Below are 18,502 nucleotides of genomic sequence, written 5' to 3'. Positions count from 1 at the left end.
TAATTTACAGGATTGTTAATCTGGTTTAAAAAAGCCTGGGAGGCTGGTTTGAATGCTACCACTAACTCTGTAGGGGGGCAAATCCTCATTTCTAGGCTTGTTTCCGTCCACGGACTCTGAAACTTCTGTTCTCTACTTAACACAGAGACTTGTTTGGTCCATGTTCAGAGAGAAGGGAACGACATAAGACATAGAAGCTACCAAAAAAAGTTGGACAGAACCAAGAACTACATTAAGTTTCTCTTTTCGACATTGGATTTATAGGTCAAATGATTAAGACTGTACAGATGCCTACTGTGTATTCACCAGACAGCAGATACTGAAGAGGGAAAAAACCCAAACTATTCTCTATTTGGCCAACTGTGAAATAAATCCCCTTTCTTTACCTATCTACACAGTCCTACGCATGCTTCTTTCAAGCCTACCTTCTCCGCCAACTCCTGGCTAACTCTAGATTATCATTCCTGTTAATCCTGTGCAACACTCTGTAGAAAGCCCTCGTTAACCAATTTACCTTTTCCTCAGGTGACCCTGATTAGCACTTAGTCTTCTACAGGTCCTCAAACTTTCCCAATTTAGGTTGCTTTGGGGGCAAAGATTGTCCTTCCTCCACACCCCCCTCCCCCCGGCAATCCCCAGAAATGCTACTATGGGGACTAAGTAAAATTATGTAGATTTGGTTCAATTGAGGCTTTAAAATCAGATTAACACTTTTTTGGCCTATTTCAAAATTAGTCTAAATTGCAGGAGACTGGGCAAAAGGTGACCGCAGAAGAGTTTGTTTAATGACAGGGTTGAACCAGATTATCTGTAAGATTCCTTCCAGCTCGGACATTTCTGAGTGATAACAGCATACTGCAGCGCCCCAGGGCAGTTTAAGACTGCAAATTTTGGAAGCTGAAGGCAAGGAAAGCTTAACCTAGAGTAAAGTGGGCCTTTTTGTTCTTTACTTTAATACTAATAGCAGAAAACAATGCCTATTTACAGCTTGCTAAATTTACATTTGACATGTAAATGTCAATGTTAGTTTCAACAGCTAGGTTGTCTACATTTCTTTTATTGCTCTGAGCCCAGAGGGTTACCCGACCCACAGTAGAGGCTCCCACACTTTATAGAAGACTCCTACAACTGAAAGGGACAATTAAAGTGTGTGCCCTAAAGCAAAATTAATTTCCTTTCTCTAGACCGGTTTTAATTCACACAAAGAGGTAGAAAATACCAGTTTTTCCCTCCACCTGGTGTTATGGACAACGCAAACAACAGGATGGGTTCCATGGTCAGACAAGTTTTTCAGAAACTTGAACATGAACACAGTGAATCTCAAGAGGGATGATGACAGAGAATTCAAAGTGTGGACTGAACTTGCTGAGGCTTTTAGTTCCTCCTGACCTGAGCACTTAGGGACATTCCCAGAGTGCACCGCAAGCTTCAGGACATAGGCACACTTATCTTACGGATAGAGGAATGCTCCCCACAGGTTTTAAACAACTTGTTGTAGGTCTCATGTAGTGAGTTCAGACAAGCCAGGACTGAAAGCGAGCCTAACGCCAAAGCCTATGGTATTAACCACCAGACTAGGCTGCGGCCGTTTACCATGGAGTTTTGACAAATCCGACATGCGAGAGAATTCGAACAGTATCTATAGGCAAGGAGAGGAAGTCAAGACTCCACACCCAGGTGGAAACTTCGAGATTGGCGTCGCTGAACTGAGGGTAGAAGGGGACCGCTGGCAAAGTGTGAAATCCCACATCCCAAGGCAGTCCTGTATCATGGAAATCCAGACTATCCAGGGGAGAAGACAGCCTCAGAACGGAAGCGAAGAGGGAGCAGAACACAGGTAAGCTCAAATCTCCTGGAAAGTCTTTTCAAAACAAATGTCTTTACCCTGGGGAGACAGGGTGGGCTTTTTAAGGTGGGAGGCAGGGCTGGGCATAAAAAGTGAAAACCTGTTTTGAAAAATAGGACCCCAGGTGATACAGATCATGTCCCTCAACCCACTGTCAAACAACTGAAATGGGACAGAGTTCTCTTGGGATGGGCTGTAGGAGATTAAAATCAGGCAAAAGCTTCAAATAAAATGCCCTATCCAGCCCCACCCCAAATCCTACCCATTCTTAAAGGTCACTTCCACCTTTTTCTCTGGGGAAGTGAGGGCATCATTACCCATTTCAAAGAATCTAGGCCTTGAATCAAGACACATCTGGGTTCACTGTCACTTAAGCTCTGAAAAACTGTAAAGAAACCCAACTTTCCTGTACAAGCTGATTAACCTCATCAACTTCTATTTGTTCACCTCTAATCCTTAGTTTCTTCATTTATAGAAAGAGGAAAGGGTTTACCTTTAAAATTACCCAAAGTCTAGGACCTAGCTAGGACTCAGATTGGTGACCTCTCCCTTGAGAAGGTCTCCTAAGACCTTTCTAGCCCAGCTGCCCTCTCCTCTCTGAAGAGATTCTTGGCTGCTTGTAGTCTGAACAAACCTGAACACTCAGCATGAACTCATGCCCTAACAGCAGCTAAAACCCAAAAATTAGGATTAGCCCTCCCATGACTGCAAAGTTCCTTTGCCTCCCTGGGGCCCCATCTTCACTATGAAGAAAAATACCCAAGACAGCCAGTCTTAGGGAGTTAAGAAAAAGATTAAGTATGTAAAACAGAGGAAAGGAGGAAAAAGGTGTTACAAGTTAGGTGACAGCTCTAGGCCCTCCAGGGGGGTTATTATTCTGCAGGACCCAGAGGACTTAGCCAGGGAAACCCACCAGTGTGTTTGACTGTCCTGGGATGGGCTGGGGGGTCCCCAAGGAAAATGGAACACTAGAAAGTTAAGAGTTTGGGAGTGGAGCTGGAGGGTGTCAGGACATTTGGAACCAGACAGGGAGGAGGTGTGGGTGGGTCCAGTAAAGTTCTTTTTGTTTGCTTTGGGAGGGAAAGAGAAGAGGCCCTAGAGAGGGGGCTGTGAAGTTCTTGCACCAACTCTGAACCCAATCCCCTTCTGGCCCTGTGGAACTTCCAAGTGCTAGAAGTTTAATAACAGTTCGCCTTTATTGAGCACTAAGATAATAGTCAGCACTTAAGGGGCCCTTTTTACGAAAATACCAGCTAACGTGTGCACCAGGGGCTGATCCCGGGTCCTTAGAGGAGAAGAGGGCCCAAATGCCTGGGCCCTGGGAAGGAGGGTGTGTCTGGGCCCAGGGTGACAGGACCAGGACCAGGGCCTACGGGTCTAGGGGTCAGCCGGGGTCGAGCCATCCAGGGGAGCGGGTCCAGGCCCCATGGGGGCGGGACAGCCGGCGGCACTCCTACCTTTGAGCGAGGTCTCCACCAGGCGCAGGTAAAGCTGCGAGCTCTTGTTGCCGTGGCTCATGCGCTGGGCTAGCCCGTTGCGCTGCAGGACGCACTCCTCAAACTGCACGACGTTCTGGTGGCGCCGTTTGAGGCTGGTCAGGGCCCAGAATTCGGCCAGCGCCAGCTCCACGTTCTCGGGGGCGTCGCAGCGGATCTTCTTGACCGCCACCCGGGCCCCGCTGCGCCCGGCCACTGCCTCGTAAACCACGCCGTAGCTGCCGCGCCCGATCTCTGCCAACAGGCTGTACCGCGGCCGCGCCGACCCGCCGCCGCCCTCTGGCCGCCGCCGCGCCAGGTAGGCCTCGCCCGGGGCCTCGGCTGCCACCGGATCCATGGCCTGGGCCGCTGCCGGCCTCAGCTTCGCGCTGGGCGCCCGCGGCACAGGGCTTCGCCTTTTCCGCTCGGGGCTTTGTGTACCTCTGCGGGCGCCGTCCTCCTCCCCCGTTTCCATGGCTGCGGGCGGCGGGGGGAGCAGCAACGGCGCTGCCCGGGTCCCCCCTGCCTCATCCCTCCGTCCGGCCCCGGGACGTGGAGGAGCGGGACCTTGGATTGTGACCTGCGGACGAAAGGATTGGTTAACCAACTAGGCCGAAGCAGGGAGGCTAGGAGCGCAGGCCGCAGGGCGTCCCACCTCCTCCTTCTCCTCCTCCGGCCGCCGCGGCCCCTTTAAGACGGAAGCTGCTGCTGATGACTGAACAGGGGAGGGGAGGGGAAAGCGGGAAAGACGAAACCACTAGACTGTGGCTCAGAGGGGGAAACGTAAAGAAAAGCAAAACATCCCCGTCTTCTCAGCTAAACTGTCGTCTAAAAACAGAAAAAACAAGGACCAGCAGTCTTTACAATTTAAGAAAATTGCCTTAAGACGCAATTCTGACTGTGGAAATCTTCTTCCCTGCCTGGTCTCCTCTGGGATACCCCTCCCCGCATCCCGCTTTAGGTTCTCCCGGGTGTAAACAGTCCATTGAATTAAGTCAGAGCTGAGCCCGGCGGACCGACCCAAGTCCCGAGGGCGGCGGGTTGGGTTAAAGATTCCGCGTCCCTGAACCCGCCAAACTGGGGGCCCGATTGCCCTCCCCAAGCGCCCGAGGTGATGGGTTGGCTCCAGCCTCGGTGCCTGCTGTGACTCCGCAGACTGCGCCCTTACCTGGCCGGCGCCCCTCCACTTCCGGGCGGCCCGTTTCCCCCCTGGCGTCCCGGGCTGGGGATGGTCCGCTCCCGGCCAGGGCTGCCTCCTGTACAGAGCGGCGCCAGAGGCGGCGGCCCGGGCCGAGTGTGCTCCGAAGCCTGCTGCCGCGCGGGGGGTTGCAGCGGCGCTGGCGGGGGAGAACCGGGTGTCCGGGCTCCCGCGGCTCTCCACGTGTTCGCGCCAGCTGAGCCCTTTACATAACCTGTTTATATAAGCCGCACCTCCCGCCCGTACTCGGGCCAGCGGGGGCTCTTGGTGGCCCATCCCCCGGGAGGCCGGTCGAGTACCGCGCCGCCTGGGTCTTGCCAAGGTCGACAGAGCAGCCGCAGCCAGGCGCACCGGGCACGCCGCGCCGGGGCCCAATCACAGGCGAGAACACCCAGCCGACAAAAAATAGGCGCCAAATTCCGCGATCCGCTGCGTCCTCCTAGCCTCCGCGGCCGACTGCGCGCCGCAGCCCCCTCCCTCCTCGCCCTCGCTTGGTGAAGTGGGGCTGCGCTCAGTAGGCGCCTAATAAATACTGATTGGTTGATTGGATTGGTCGGTTTGATTGATTCATAGGTAGTGCCTGGGAACCGCCCGGCCTGGGTTGGATTCCACACCCTGCCCCCCATAGCCCCTTGATTCTGGGTAAATCATGGGCCCGTTCCGTGCCTCAGTTTTCTGTTCTGCAAAATGGGTGATTGGACCTTACCTTGCCAGTGTTGATAGCGCCAAATGAAATATATATAATTTAAATGCATATATTAAGAGTAGCAAAATATATATAAGGTGGCTAATAGGATGCAAGGCTGAAAGTGCTAGTTTGTTCACTGCTTTGTACTCCAGTGCCTAGTAGGTGCTCGTTATTTTTAAGCTGAACCTGTATTAATTGAACTCCTGTAATATGCTAGGCACTGTTGTAAGTCGCTGCGGAAAGAGCAGTGAACAAGTCAATCTCTACCTTAGTTGAGGTTCTAGGCCCCTGGAGGAGACAAACGATGTGGGTGACCTTGTGCAAGTTAATTAACTTTCTTGTGACTTTAGTTCTCATCTGTAAGATGGGAGGAACTGTAGTTGGAGGAATCACTGTACTTATACAGTTAAAACAACAGGACAGGGCCTTACACGCAGTAAATGTTAGATATTATTAACTAAACAATAGAATAATTTTTGACATTGGTAAGTATGATGGAGAATGTGAAAGAGTGCCTTGGGTTTGGGAATAGGCCACTTCTGATAATGTGGGCATCCATCGAAAGGACTAATTGTGTGTGTTGGGGGGGGGGGTGGATTTCAAATTTACATGTAAATTGCAAGAATAGTAAAGAATTCTCATATACTTTTAACCAGAATAACAAATTGCTATATTTTGCTACATTTGCATTACCATATTCTCTCCTGTGTATGTGTGTATAATATGCACATACACTTTTTTTCCCCACAAATCATTTTAGAGTGGGTTTCAGACATTATGCCTCTTTCTCCCACATACTTCTGTGTATATTTCCTAGAAACATGGACATTCTCTTGCGTAATCTCTGTATAATTATCAAAATCAGGAATTTCAACAATGGTATGATTCTTTTAACACCCCTTTAATATTTAAATTTTGCCAATTGGCCCAATAATGTAGCCATTCCCCCCGGATCCAATTCAGGATCACAGGTTTCCTTTAGTTGTCCCCTCTTTTTAGTTTCCTTTAATCTGGAGAAGCAGTCAATTACTCAGCCTTTCTTTGTCTTTCATGACTTCGACATTTTTGAAGAGTACTGGGGAGTTGTTTTGTAGATGTCCTTAATTTGTATTTGTCTGATATGTTCTCATGATTAGATTCAGATTATGCATTTTTGGCAGGAATGCCGCTGAAAGAAAGTTGTGTCCTGAGTGTGTCACATCAGAAGGCACAGGACATTGGTTTGTCGCAATATTAGTGATATTAGTATCAACTAATATCAAAGTTCAACGTATGAATTTAGGGGGCAGACCTGAAGTCAGCCATGCTAAAAACTAGTGGTAAGGCATTTAAGGAAGAAGGAAAAAGTATAGAAGCCCAAAGACAGGAAGGAACAAGCTTGATGTTCAACTTTAGCCAGTTGGTGAGTGTGTGAAGTGGTACAACCACTTTGGGGGAAAAAAAGGTTCGGCAATTTCTTAGGAAGTTGAATACAGATCTACCCGATGGCCCAGCAACTTCATGCCTGGGCATTTACCCAAGATACACGAGAGTTTATGTTCACAAATGCACTTTCATAAAAATGTTTATAGTGGCTTTTGCCATAAGAGTCCCAAACTAGAAAACACTCTAATGTTCATCAGTAAGTCAATGGATGACTAGACTGTGCTCTTCCTATACCCTGAGATGCTGCTGGGGGTGGGGGCGGGGCGGTGGGGAGGCCTGAAGTATTGATATAACAACATGCATGAATTAGAATAATTATGCTGAGTGAAAGATGCCAGGCACAAAAGAATACATACTGCATGATTCTGTATATGGTTCTTGAAAATGCAAACTAATATACGGTGACAGAAAGCAGATTCGTAGTTGGGGTGGGGAGGGAGGTACACAAGGAAACTTTTGGGGGTGATGGATATGTTTATTATCTTGAAATTATCTTGTGGTAGAGGCACCTGGGTGGCTCAGTTGGTTAACTTTTCCACTTCAGCTCGGGTCATGATCTCGCTGTCTGTGAGTTCAAGCCCCGCGTCAGGCTCTGGGCCGACAGCTCAGAGTCTGCAGCCTGCTTCAGATTCTGTGTCTCCCTCTCTCTCTCTCCCTGGCTCAACGCTCTGTCTCACTCTCAAAAATAAATAAGCATTAGGGGCACCTGGGTGGCTCAGTCGGTTGGGCATCCGACTTCGGCTCAGGTCATGATCTCACGGTTTGTGAGTTCGAGCCCCACGTCGGGCTCTGTATTGTCAGTTCAGAGCCTGGAGCCTGTTTCGGATTCTGTGTCTCCCTCTCTCTCTGCCCCTCCCCCATCCATGCTCTGTCTCTATCAAAAAATGAATAAATGGGGCACCTGGGTGGCTCAGTCGGTTAAGCATCCGACCTCAGCTCAGGTCATGATCTCGCGGTTTGTGAGTTTGAGCCCCGCGTCGGGCTCTGTGCTGACAGCTCAGAGCCTGGAGCCTGCTTCAGATTCTGTGTCTCCCTGTCTCTCAGCCCCTCCCCTGCTCATGCTCTGTCTCTGTCTCTCAATAATAAATAAACGTTAAAAAAAAAAAGTTAAGAAAATTTAAAAAAATGAATAAACATTTTAAAAAATAAACCTTAAAAAAATTAAAAAAAAGAGGTTATCTTGTGGTAGTTTCAGGGGAGGGATATGTTAACATCACTTCAAATTGTACACTTTGAATAAGTGCGGTTTTTTGTACATCAGTTTTACAGCTTAACCTCATTAAAGCCGTAAAAAAAAAATGAGTTAAAAAGAGTACACTAGATGATTCCATTAATATACGGGCAAGCAACGCTGATCGACTGCAGCAGAAAACCTATCGGTGGTTATCCTCGGGGTGGGAGTTGGACTGCTGAGGGGCGCAAGGGAAATTTCTGGGTGATGGACTTTTATGGGATGTAAATTATATGGCAATGAAGTTGGTTTAAAAGGTGAATACACAAACCCAAATCCCGCCAGGCCATGAACACCAGTGTCCTTACTTAGCACTTCTCAGGACCGAAGGCTGTGTAGTGCTGAGGCAGGGCTGGCCCTGTTCGTGCTGTTCCTGGCCCCAGAAGCTGAACAAGGCCAATGGAGTCTTTCTTCCAGCTAGTTTCCCAACTGAGCCTTTTTATTATTTTTGTTTGTTTGTTTATTTGAATGTTTTATTTATTTTTGAGAGCGAAAGAGAGAGAGTGCAAGCAGGGGAGGGACAGAGAAAGGGAGACAACCCAAGGCAGGCTCCAGGCTCTGAGCTGTCAGCACAGAGCCCGATGCGGGGCTCGAACCCATGAACCGGGAGATCATGACCTGAGCCGAAGTCAGAGGCTCAACCGGCTGAGCTACCCAGGCGCCCCAAGCAGGTGCTATATTCGAATGGCGGCTTGGGAAACCCTCTTTAAGGAGGTGCCCATTGAGCAGAGACCTGATAGAATCCACCAAATGCGTATCTATTGGAAGAGCATTTGTGTCCCAGGGAAACAACAGGTGCAAAGGAGGCCAGCGTGGCTGGAACGCAGGGAACGGGGCAGGAGAAGCCGGAAATGGAGAGAGAGAGATGTGGTAGGTGGGTCGTGAGGCAGGGATGCATGGGCCCTATGAGGACTTGGGATTTATTGAGCCTCTGTGATATACGGAACCTCAAGGAAAGCGAGGGAGCGGGAGGGGAGAGCCGAGGCTCTCGCAGGTGGTTACTCTGAGTACTGCCCAGGGGGAGGAGGCAGAGTGCTGATGCTCCTGCCCATCCTGCAGTATTTCAGGGGGAGGAGAACGCCCCAGGGGCCACCCTAGGGGTGACTCCCTGGGACAGTGGAGAGCTCTGGCCCTGGAGGGGAGAGTTGGGTGGAGTGGAGGGGTGTGGAAGGAATGGTGGGGAAGGGGGATAGCTGGCTCTGTTGGGCTAGGAGGGAAGGGGGAAGCGGAGGGAGGGTAGGGCCAGGCAGCAGAGGCAGAGAACAGTGTGAAATGGTGGCTGTAGTAGGGGGAGGGGAGGATGGGAGGCATTAAAAAGAGGAGAGGCTCCTACAGGGGTGCCGGAGGGGGCTTCACTTTGGAGGTGCTGACAGACAGAGGCTTGAGGTGGGTGCTCAGAGGAGGGCTGGTTCTGAGCAGGAGACCCTGGAAAACTGGGGGAGGCTTTGCAGCTGGCTTGCATTCCCCTCCCATAATGGAACTGGTTCTACTGGGCTCCAGGAGGGGTGTCTGCAAGAAACCCTTGATTTAGGCTCAGGTCATGATCTCACAGTTCGTGAGTTCAAGCCCCACATGGGGTTCTGTGCTGACAAAAGCACGGAGCCTGTTTGGGATTCTCTCTCTCTCTCTCTCTCTCTCTCTCTCTCTCTCTCTCTCTCTGCCCCTCCCTGCTTGCGCTCCATCTTAAAAGGAAAAAAGCAATGCTGAAGCCGGTTATGCTGCCCAGCTATGTGGGAGGGACACTTTGTCCCCATTTTATGGATGGGAAGATTGGGCCCTGGAAGCTCTTCTATCACAAACGGGTGCAATAGTTGGGATCCGAACCCCAGTGGCCTTGGGTTTGGGTATCCGAACTCGTAACCATTGTCCTGGTGCTCTCGAGTGTGAGTGCGCGTCGGCATCCCTTGGAGGTGGAGGGCTGGTCAAAAAACCAGATTGCTGGGCCCCAGCCCCAGAGTGGTGGCTCGTCAGTAAGTCTTGGGTAGGGCTTGGTAATTTGCATCTCTAGCTAGGTCCCAGGTGATGCTGTTCCTGTTGCTGGTCCAGGGACCACACGTGAAGAACCACATTACATTACGCTGCCCCTAGACTGAGCACAAAGCTGAGACAATTATAAAGGATTGGAGTTCTGGCAAAGAAGTTGGAGATGGATTGGAGCTATTATAGAGAAAACTAAGCAAATAAGACACACAGTGATTATTAAAGCCAAGAAAACAAAAGCGATTCATAAGAAAAACGTTGTAATTATCATAAGCATCAACACTTAGCTGGAGATAATATTACATTGTCATTATAATGTGCAAACAGCACATTGATTTAACCAAAAATTATGATGTAATTATTTGGGGAAAATTGGAGAGGGTGTGTGTGTGTGTGTGTGTGTGTGTGTGTGTGTAAAGAAAGAGAGAGTGAGAGAGAGCGAGAGAGAGGAAAACGAAATTCTTTTTCTCCGTAGCTGCAGATCAATACAAAAAGCCTAAAATGAAAAGATCTTGGAAGTGACCCCATAATCAGGTTTGAAGAGATAACTACAGAATGAGTTATTGCTTCATGGCTGTGACTGGGGGTAGCACGGGAGGTTCTTCTTATAAGCCTTGTAGTAGGGTCCAGTTTGCAGTAGCAACTAACTCTTCAACATTATATATATTTACTGCTTGGATTAAAATGAAATTAAAAATAAACATGGGCATGGGATTTAGCTACCACTGAAGCAGCCTGTCAGCTTGGTGGCGCTGTTCAGCTTCTGGCTCTGACATCCACCTGTCGTCCTGGTATTATCAGAAGAGCTACAAGTAAGTTAGGTACTCAAATCACACCCTGGGGACGCTGCACTGGAGACATCGCATCTCCAGTAGGACTCGACAAAGAGGGTCCGAGTCACGGAAAATAAAGATGGAAGCAGTTAGAGGCACCTGTTTCCCAAACTTAATGGATTGTTGTAATTTCGAATGGTCTTCCTATTGGCCGCAGAAGAGGCTCAGAAATTCCAACCTTTTCTCTTCTCCCATCTGAGAATAGCGTAAACATTCTTTGTCAGGCTGTGTGTCCGCAGAACACTGGTTGCTAGGTTCTTAGGAGTTGTTTATGATTTTTGGAAAGATGAGGGAATATAACGCAGATGTAACAGGGCAAAGTCCCTGATTCTGGTTAACTACTGGGACAGTCCAAATAAATGGTTGGGGGAACCCGGTTAAAACATCCACAGGCACAAGGCAACAAAGTACACTCGTTGATCAAAGTGTAAAGGATACAGCCTTTGGGGGAGGCAATTTGATAACTCATTGTTTATTAATATAGTTAAAAATTCATACACTTGGATCCAGCGATCCCATTTCTAGAACTTATCCTATAGAAATACCCAAGGATAAAGCAATATATAGGCAATGGGGATTTTTATTGTGGTTGTTTGTAATGGTAAAATATTAGAAATACTCAGGTGGCAGAGACAGGAGATTACTTATATACACATTTGAATATAATGTAGGCATCAGAAAGAAGGAATTGGCTCCCGTATGTACTACCACAGAACAAGTGTTTGCAACATATTGTTACATTAAAAAAAGCAAATGTAAACTAGGATCTATACTGTGACTTCAAATTTTGTTTAAATATATGTATGTACATAATCACTAACCTTCACCGAGTTGTTTCTCTGTATTTGTTGCTATCCTAAGTGCTCTATTTAGACTTATAGCCTATTAAGCCTATAGGGTAGGTTTCATTATCTTCATTTTCCATAGAACATGAGGCACAGGGAGGTTATGTGACTTTCTCAAGACCATGCCACTAAAAAGGTGGAGCTTGATTTTTAAAAAAAATTTTTTTTAAATGTTTATTTATTTTTTGAGAGAGAGAGAGAGAGAGCGCGCGCAGAGGAGGGGCAGAGAGAGAGAGGGAGACACAGACTCTGAAGCAGTCTCCAGTCTCCGAGCTGTCAGCATAGAGCCCAATGCTGGGCTTGAACTCACAAGCTGTGAGATCATGACCTGAGCTGTAGTCAGACGCTTAACTGACTGAGCCACCCAGGTGCCCCAAGGTAAAGCCTGGTTTTAAACCCCAGCATATCTGATTCCAAAGCTCGTGGTCTTAAACCAGTACATGATATAGCCTTGGTACTTACATGTTAGATTATGCATACACAAAGGAAACATTTTGATAAAGAATACTCTAGATGCGGAGAAGCATTCTCTCCAGGTGGTCCTTCTACTCTCAACATTTTTGTATGATTTGAACTTTTAATGTATGCCTTTTTGGGATTAATTTTTAAGTACTTTTTTATAGATGTGAAAAAAACAATACAATTCAGTGAAAAATAATGTGCAGTAACGTAGACTGCACCTCATTCTCACTTGCTCAATGAATACTGATTAAGCACCTACTGTTTGTCATTTGGGGACTGAGATGAATAAAATTCAGTTCCTGTTGTGAAGAACTCACTGTAGGGACGTGAAGAACTCACTGTAGGGACGTAAAGAAATATCCAGTCTAGGCTTTTTTTTTTTTTTTTCTTCTTTAATGGAGGTGTAACTGACACATAACATATTAGTTTCAGGGGTAAAACATAAGGATTCACTATTTGCGTGTATTATGAAATGATCACCTCAGTAAGTCTAGTTAATATCTATCACCACACATGGTCACACAATTATTTTTCTTGTGATGAGAACTTCTTAAAACTTTTTTTTTAACATTTATTTATTTTTGAGACAGAGAGAGAGAGAGATCATGAACAGGGGAGGGTCAGAGAAAGAGGGAGACACAGAATCTGAAACAGGCTCCAGGCTCTGAGCTGTCAGCACAGAGCCCGACGCGGGGCTCGAACTCACGGACCGTAAGATCATGCCTTGAGCCGAAGTCGGCCGCTTAACCGACTGAGCCACCCAGGCTCCCCGATGAGAACTTTTTTTAAATAACAGTTTTAAGTTTACTTATTTTGAGAGAGAGAGAGAGAGAGAGAGAGAGAGAGAGAGAGAGAGAGAGAGAGAGAGATGCAGGGGGGAGAGAGAGAATCCCAAGCAGTCTCTGCACTGTCAGTGAGGAGGAGGAACCCCACTCAGGGCTGGAACTCACGAACCACGAGATCAAATCAAGAGTTGATCGCTGAGCTGAAATCAAGAGTGGGTCACTTAACCGACTGAGCCACGCATGCGCCCCTGTGATGAGAACTTTGAAGATCTCCTTTCTTACCAACTTTCAAATATGCAACAGGCTATCATTAACTATAGTCACCATCCTGTATATTACATCCCCATGTTATTTTCTAACTTCAAATTGTAACTTTGACCCCCTTTACCCGTTTCCCCCACCCCCTGCTTCTGAAAGTGACCACTAATTTGTCCTCTGTAACTGACAGCTTGGGTTGTTGGAATATTTTTTGTTTTTATTTTTGTTTTGTTTTGTTTCTTTTCGTAGGGTCTGCATATAAGTGAGATTATACAGTATTTGTCTTAGTCTGGCCTCTTTCACTTCCCATAACGCCCTCAAAGTCCATCCCCGTTGCCACAAATGGCAAGATCTTCTTCTTTTTTACGACTGAGTGATATTCCTATACATGTATCACATTCTCTTTACCAGTTTATACACTGACGGATGCTTAGGTTGTTTCTATCTTGTGGCTGTTGTAAATAATGGTGCCATGAACCTAGGGGTGCACGTATCTTTTCCGGTTAGTGTTTGCATTTTCTTCAGATCAACACACAGAAATGGAATTGCTGGATCCTATGGTAGGTCTATATTGAATTTTGTGAGGAATCTTTGTCCTGTTTTCCAGAGTGGTTCCACCAATTCCAGTCTACAGCTCTGCCTGTGTGTGAGTTGGGAATCCTGATGAGCAAGACGGGTTCCCTGTTGATGATGAAATCTCGCTGCATTGTGAAGAAAGCTGCCATGTTCCTCAATAGAGTTCTCCGTTGCTGAACGTCATGGTAACAACTAACATTTAAGAAACACTTACCAGGTACTGGTTCAAACACTTCTTACATATACCGATTGGTTGAAGTTCTAACCACGGGAGATACTTTTATGATCTCTAGTTTACGGATGAGGCACAGAGAGGTTAGGCAACTTGCCCAAGATCACACAGCTAGGAAGTAGCTTGGGGAATTTCAGTCCAGGTGAGTGCTTTGAGGAGCACCGCCAAAGATCCCAGCTGGTGGTGGAACATTCAGAATAAAAATAGTATTAACAACCGTAATAGTTCTTGTTGCAGATCACGCAGAGCTATGTTGAGTTTTAAGTGCTTGCACATTCTTACCTCAGTATTTAGTAGTTGTAAATATAAGGCGACCCTCCCATTTTTCACAGCGAGAAGATTACAAAAAAGAAACTATTTGGGGGGTCAACTTGAATATACAAATTCCTTTTTTTTAAGTTTATTGATTTATTTCGAGAGAGAGCAAATGTACATGTGGGCATGAGTGGGGGAGGGGCAGAAAGGGAGGGAGAGAGACAATTCCAAGCAGGCTCTGTGCTGACAGATGTGTTCCTAACACAGGCCTTGATCCCACGAACTGTGAGCTCATGACCTGAGCTGAAATCAGGAGCCGGACGCTAAATAACCCCACTGAACCACCCAGGTGCTCCTTGAATACATAAATTCTTAAGGCCGTAGATGAAATAATCAAATGTCCATGTGCGATATTTAATTTATTATTTTAGGTATGCACATACTTTCAAGTTTATTAATATATTATTTAAATAATATTTAAATATATATTAAGAAATAATATGTTAATTGAGACGTACTGGGTTTTTTTCCACTCTCACATTTTACACAATGATTTTTTTTTAAATATAATTTACTCTCAAGTTGGCTAACATACAGTGTATACAGTGTGCTCTTGATTTTGGGGCTAGATTCCCCCCAAAGTGAATCATTCATCACTTACATGCAACACCCAGTGCTCATCCCAACAAGTGCCCTCCTCAATGCCCATCATCCATTTTCCCCTCTCCCCTATGCCCCCATCAACCCTCAGTTTGTTCTCTGTATTTAAGAGTATCATATGGCTTGCCTCCCTCTCTCTCCGTTTGTAATTATTTTTTCCCCTTCCCTTCCCCCATGGTCTTCTGTTAGGTTTCTCAAGTTCCACATATGAGTGAAAACATATGATGTCTATCTTTCTCTGCCCGGTTTCTTTCACTTAGCATAGACCCTCCAGTTCCAGCCACATTGCTGCAAATGGCCAGATTTCATTCTTTCTCATTGCCAACTAGTATTCCGTTGTATATATAAACCACAACTTCTTTATCCATTCGTCAGTTGATGGCCATTTAGGCTCTTTCCATAATTTGGTTATTGTTGAAAGCGCTGCTATAAACGCTGGGGTACATGTGCCCCTATGCATCAGCACTCCTATATCCCTTGGATAAATTCCTAGTAGTGCTATTGCTGGGTCGTAGGGTCGTTCTATTTTTAATTTTTTGAGGAACCTCCATACTGTTTTCCAGAGCGGCTGCACCAGTTTGCATTCCCACCAACAGTGCAGGAGGGTTCCCGTTTCTCCACATCCTCACCAGCATCTGTTGTTTCCTGAGTTGTTAACTTTAGCCATTCTGACAGGTGTGAGGTGGTATCTCAGTGTGTTTTGATTTGTATTTCCCTGATGAGGGGTGACGTTGAGCATCTTTTCATGTGTCTGCTGGCCACCTGGATGTCTTCTTTGGAGAAGTGTCTATTCATGTCTTCTGTCCATTTCTTCACTGGATTATTTGTTTTTCGGGTGTTAAGTTTGGTAAATTCTTTATTGATTTTGGATACTAACCCTTTATCTGATACGTCATTTGCAAATATCTTCTCCCATTCCGTCGGTTGCCTTTTAGTTTTGTTGATTGTTTCCTTTGCAGTGTAGAAGCTTTTTATCTTGATGAGGTCCCAATAGTTCATTTTTGCTTTTAATTCCCTTGCCTTTGGAGACGTGTTGAGCAAGAAATTGCTGCAGCTGAGGTCAAAGAGGTTGTTTCCTGTTTTCTCCTCTTGGGTTTTGATGGTTTCCTGTCTCACATTTAGGTCTTCCAACCATTTTGAGGTTATTTTTGTGTATGGTGTAAGAAAGTGGTCCAGTTTCATTCTTCTGCATGTTGCTGTCCAGTTCTCCCAGCACCATTTGCTAAAGAGATTTTTTCCATTGGATCCTCTTTCCTGCTTTGTCAAAGATTAGTTGGCCATACATTTGTGGGTCCAATTCTGGGGTCTCTATTCTATTCCATCAGTCTATGTGTCTGTTTTTGTGCCAGTACCACACCCCGCCTTGATGATTACAGCTACAAAATGATTTTATTCCATCTCTTTCTGTGGGTCGTATATTTCAGGATCTTTATTATTGCTGGGGATGATTTCTGAATCGCCTGGATTGCTTCCTGGATCGCATAAATTTCCCTCCTATTTAAATTGTGTGTGATGCAGCACTTTTTGAGCCTTTATTGATTCTCTTGCCGAAAGATTTTAATCTCAAAGTCCTGATTCACTTAATCTTAGGGCACTATTGTTTTTCTGTTTGTTCTATTGGTTTCTGTTTGCAATCACAGCATCTTAACATTTAATTTATTGCTTTCAAAGTCATTTTATAAGGCTTGCTTCATTATAGGGGGTATGAGGCCAACCGCAGTATAATGTATCAAAAATTGTTTTTAATTTTTTTTAATGTTTATTCATTTTTGAGAGGCAGAGTGTGAGTGAGGGGAGGGGCAGAGAGAGAAGGAGACACAGAATCCAAAGCAGGCTCTAGGCTCTGAGCTGTCAGCACAGAGCGCGATGCTGGGCTTGAATCCACAGACCGTGAGATCATGACCTGAGCCAAAGTCACTTAACAGACTGAGGCACCCATGCACCCCGTTTGCTTTTTTTTTTTTTTAAAACTTCTTTCATCAGGTGACTTCTATAAATGGGTCTTCCTGGAAGAATACTTTGTTGTTTAAAAGCAAGTAATTGAGAGTCTAGGGAACATGGAACATTCTATGAGCCTTCATAAGATCCTAAATAGAAGACAACTCTCACTTTATGCTGTGGGGTGATTTTTAAGGAAGGAACACCCTGCCTCATCTCTAAGTATACACCACGTGTTAACCTCATCTATTAAATGTGGTGAACGTGTCTGCTCAAATCTGTGATGCCACTGTCCTCACGTAGCCCATGTGCAAACTGGGAGTCAGAAGGTAAGGTGACTTACCCAAGGTGCCTAGCAGACGGCAAAGCCAGGACACCACGCAAATCCAAGTCTGTCTGGTCCTCTCGCCCCCACCTCTGCCATTAAAGCCCTGGGAAAGTTTCTACGCCAACTTCCTAATGTAGATTGCTGGCCCTGGTAAGTCTGTGGGGCTGTGTTGACAGAATGCTAACACTGATTAATTTATTATTCTTTTATTGCCTTCTGCTGGTATGGCTGTGGCAGTATTTCATAAAGAGAATGGCAGAGCAATTTGCAACTATAAAACCCAGATGCTTAATTTTAATTTCGGGGTGTCTGTTTCAAATCCGTTGCAGAACAAGCCAGGCTATTTATACTACAAATAAATGCTCCAGCATCTATGTCTCAAGACCCCCGGAAGCTGCCCTTAGGTCCTGAAGTGGTGTATTTTACTTACATTTGTTTTGCTCTTGAAAAGCAGCCCTTTCAGGTGTGAAGCAGGAAGCCACGGGTGCCTTCCTTGGCAAGATCCCCGACAGACATGTGCTGGAACTGGTTCCTCCAGGCCCATTAGAGCTGATCGTGTGCATGCGTGTCTTCCCAGCTCTGGTCGGTGCTGTCCCCATTGGCAGCTTGAAATTAGCCACGGTGGGAGAAGTTACCCCATGGGAACTGGCAAACCCTACAGATCAAGGCTCCTTACGCCGCCTCCCCACCCCCATCCTTCCCCCAAATGAGTGAATGTCCTTGTGCCTTGGAAATAGTAAGAGTACTTCCCTTCTAGGTTATTCAGTTCGATAAAGTATGTAAAGCATATGGCATTGTTTGTATGTTTATTTATTTAAATAAATAATGCATACTGAGGGTTGAAAAAAAAAAACAGACAAAAAAATGTTGCAGTGAAAAGTAAGTTTCTTTCTCACCCTGGACCTCCACTCCAATTCCTGTCTTGAACAGGCAAGCTGTTTCTCCAAATCCTTCCAGAGATAGGTAAGCATATATATATATGTATATGTGTGTGTGTATATAGATGTGCTCTTTTCTTCTTTACACGTGTATATTTTTTAAATGGCAGGATATCATGGCAGTATTTTGCCTCTTCCTGTATCTGTGTGTGTGTGTGTGTGTGTGTGTGTGTGCGTGTATCTCCCTTTCTTTCATATATATATATACATATATATATATATTACATATAGCCTCTTCCTGTATCTGTGTGTGTGTGTGTGTGTGTGTGCATGTGTGTATCTCCCTTTCTCTCATATATATATATATATTATATATATATATTACATATAGCCTCTTCCTGTATCTGTGTGTGTGTGTGTGTGTGTGTGTGTGTGCGTGTATCTCCCTTTCTCTCATATATATATATATATATATATATATATATGTATATATATATATATTACATATAGCCTCTTCCTGTATCTGTGTGTGTGTGTGCGTGTATCTCCCTTTCTCTCATATATATATACATATATATATATATATATTACACATAGCCTCTTCCTGTA

General features: G+C 45.8%; 1 protein-coding gene and 1 long non-coding RNA gene across 5 annotated transcripts in view; one reads left to right on the top strand and one right to left on the bottom strand.

Annotated features, from left to right (window-relative positions):
* STK35 (serine/threonine kinase 35) overlaps positions 1–4,859 on the bottom strand; it is a 42,000-nt gene extending 37,141 nt beyond the window's left edge. For 2 of the 4 annotated variants that reach the window (XR_008289177.1, XM_027069731.2), the window contains exons 1-2: positions 4,490–4,857; positions 3,304–3,901 (exon numbers count right to left, since the gene is read on the bottom strand). Coding sequence is in view for 3 of the 4 variants with exons in the window: in XM_027069731.2 (XP_026925532.1) it covers positions 3,304–3,901; positions 4,490–4,795 (904 nt within the window). In the remaining variant the exon portion in view is untranslated. Of the gene's footprint in view, positions 1–3,303; positions 3,902–3,976; positions 4,082–4,489 lie in introns of those variants that run through there. The other 2 variants (XM_027069732.2, XM_027069733.2) reach the window with 2 other exon arrangements.
* Positions 1,209–17,990, top strand: LOC113602491 (uncharacterized). The gene is made up of 3 exons (XR_003423948.2): positions 1,209–1,837; positions 13,634–13,819; positions 17,467–17,990. It is a non-coding gene; the product is annotated as an uncharacterized LOC113602491 (long non-coding RNA).
* Positions 17,991–18,502: the final 512 nt, after the last annotated feature.

The sequence above is a fragment of the Acinonyx jubatus genome, chromosome A3 (assembly GCF_027475565.1).
Source record: "Acinonyx jubatus isolate Ajub_Pintada_27869175 chromosome A3, VMU_Ajub_asm_v1.0, whole genome shotgun sequence".
NCBI classification, from domain to species: domain Eukaryota; kingdom Metazoa; phylum Chordata; class Mammalia; order Carnivora; family Felidae; genus Acinonyx; species Acinonyx jubatus.
The sequence above is the reverse complement of the archived record's forward strand: the minus strand, read 5'-3'. Positions and strand labels throughout refer to the sequence as shown.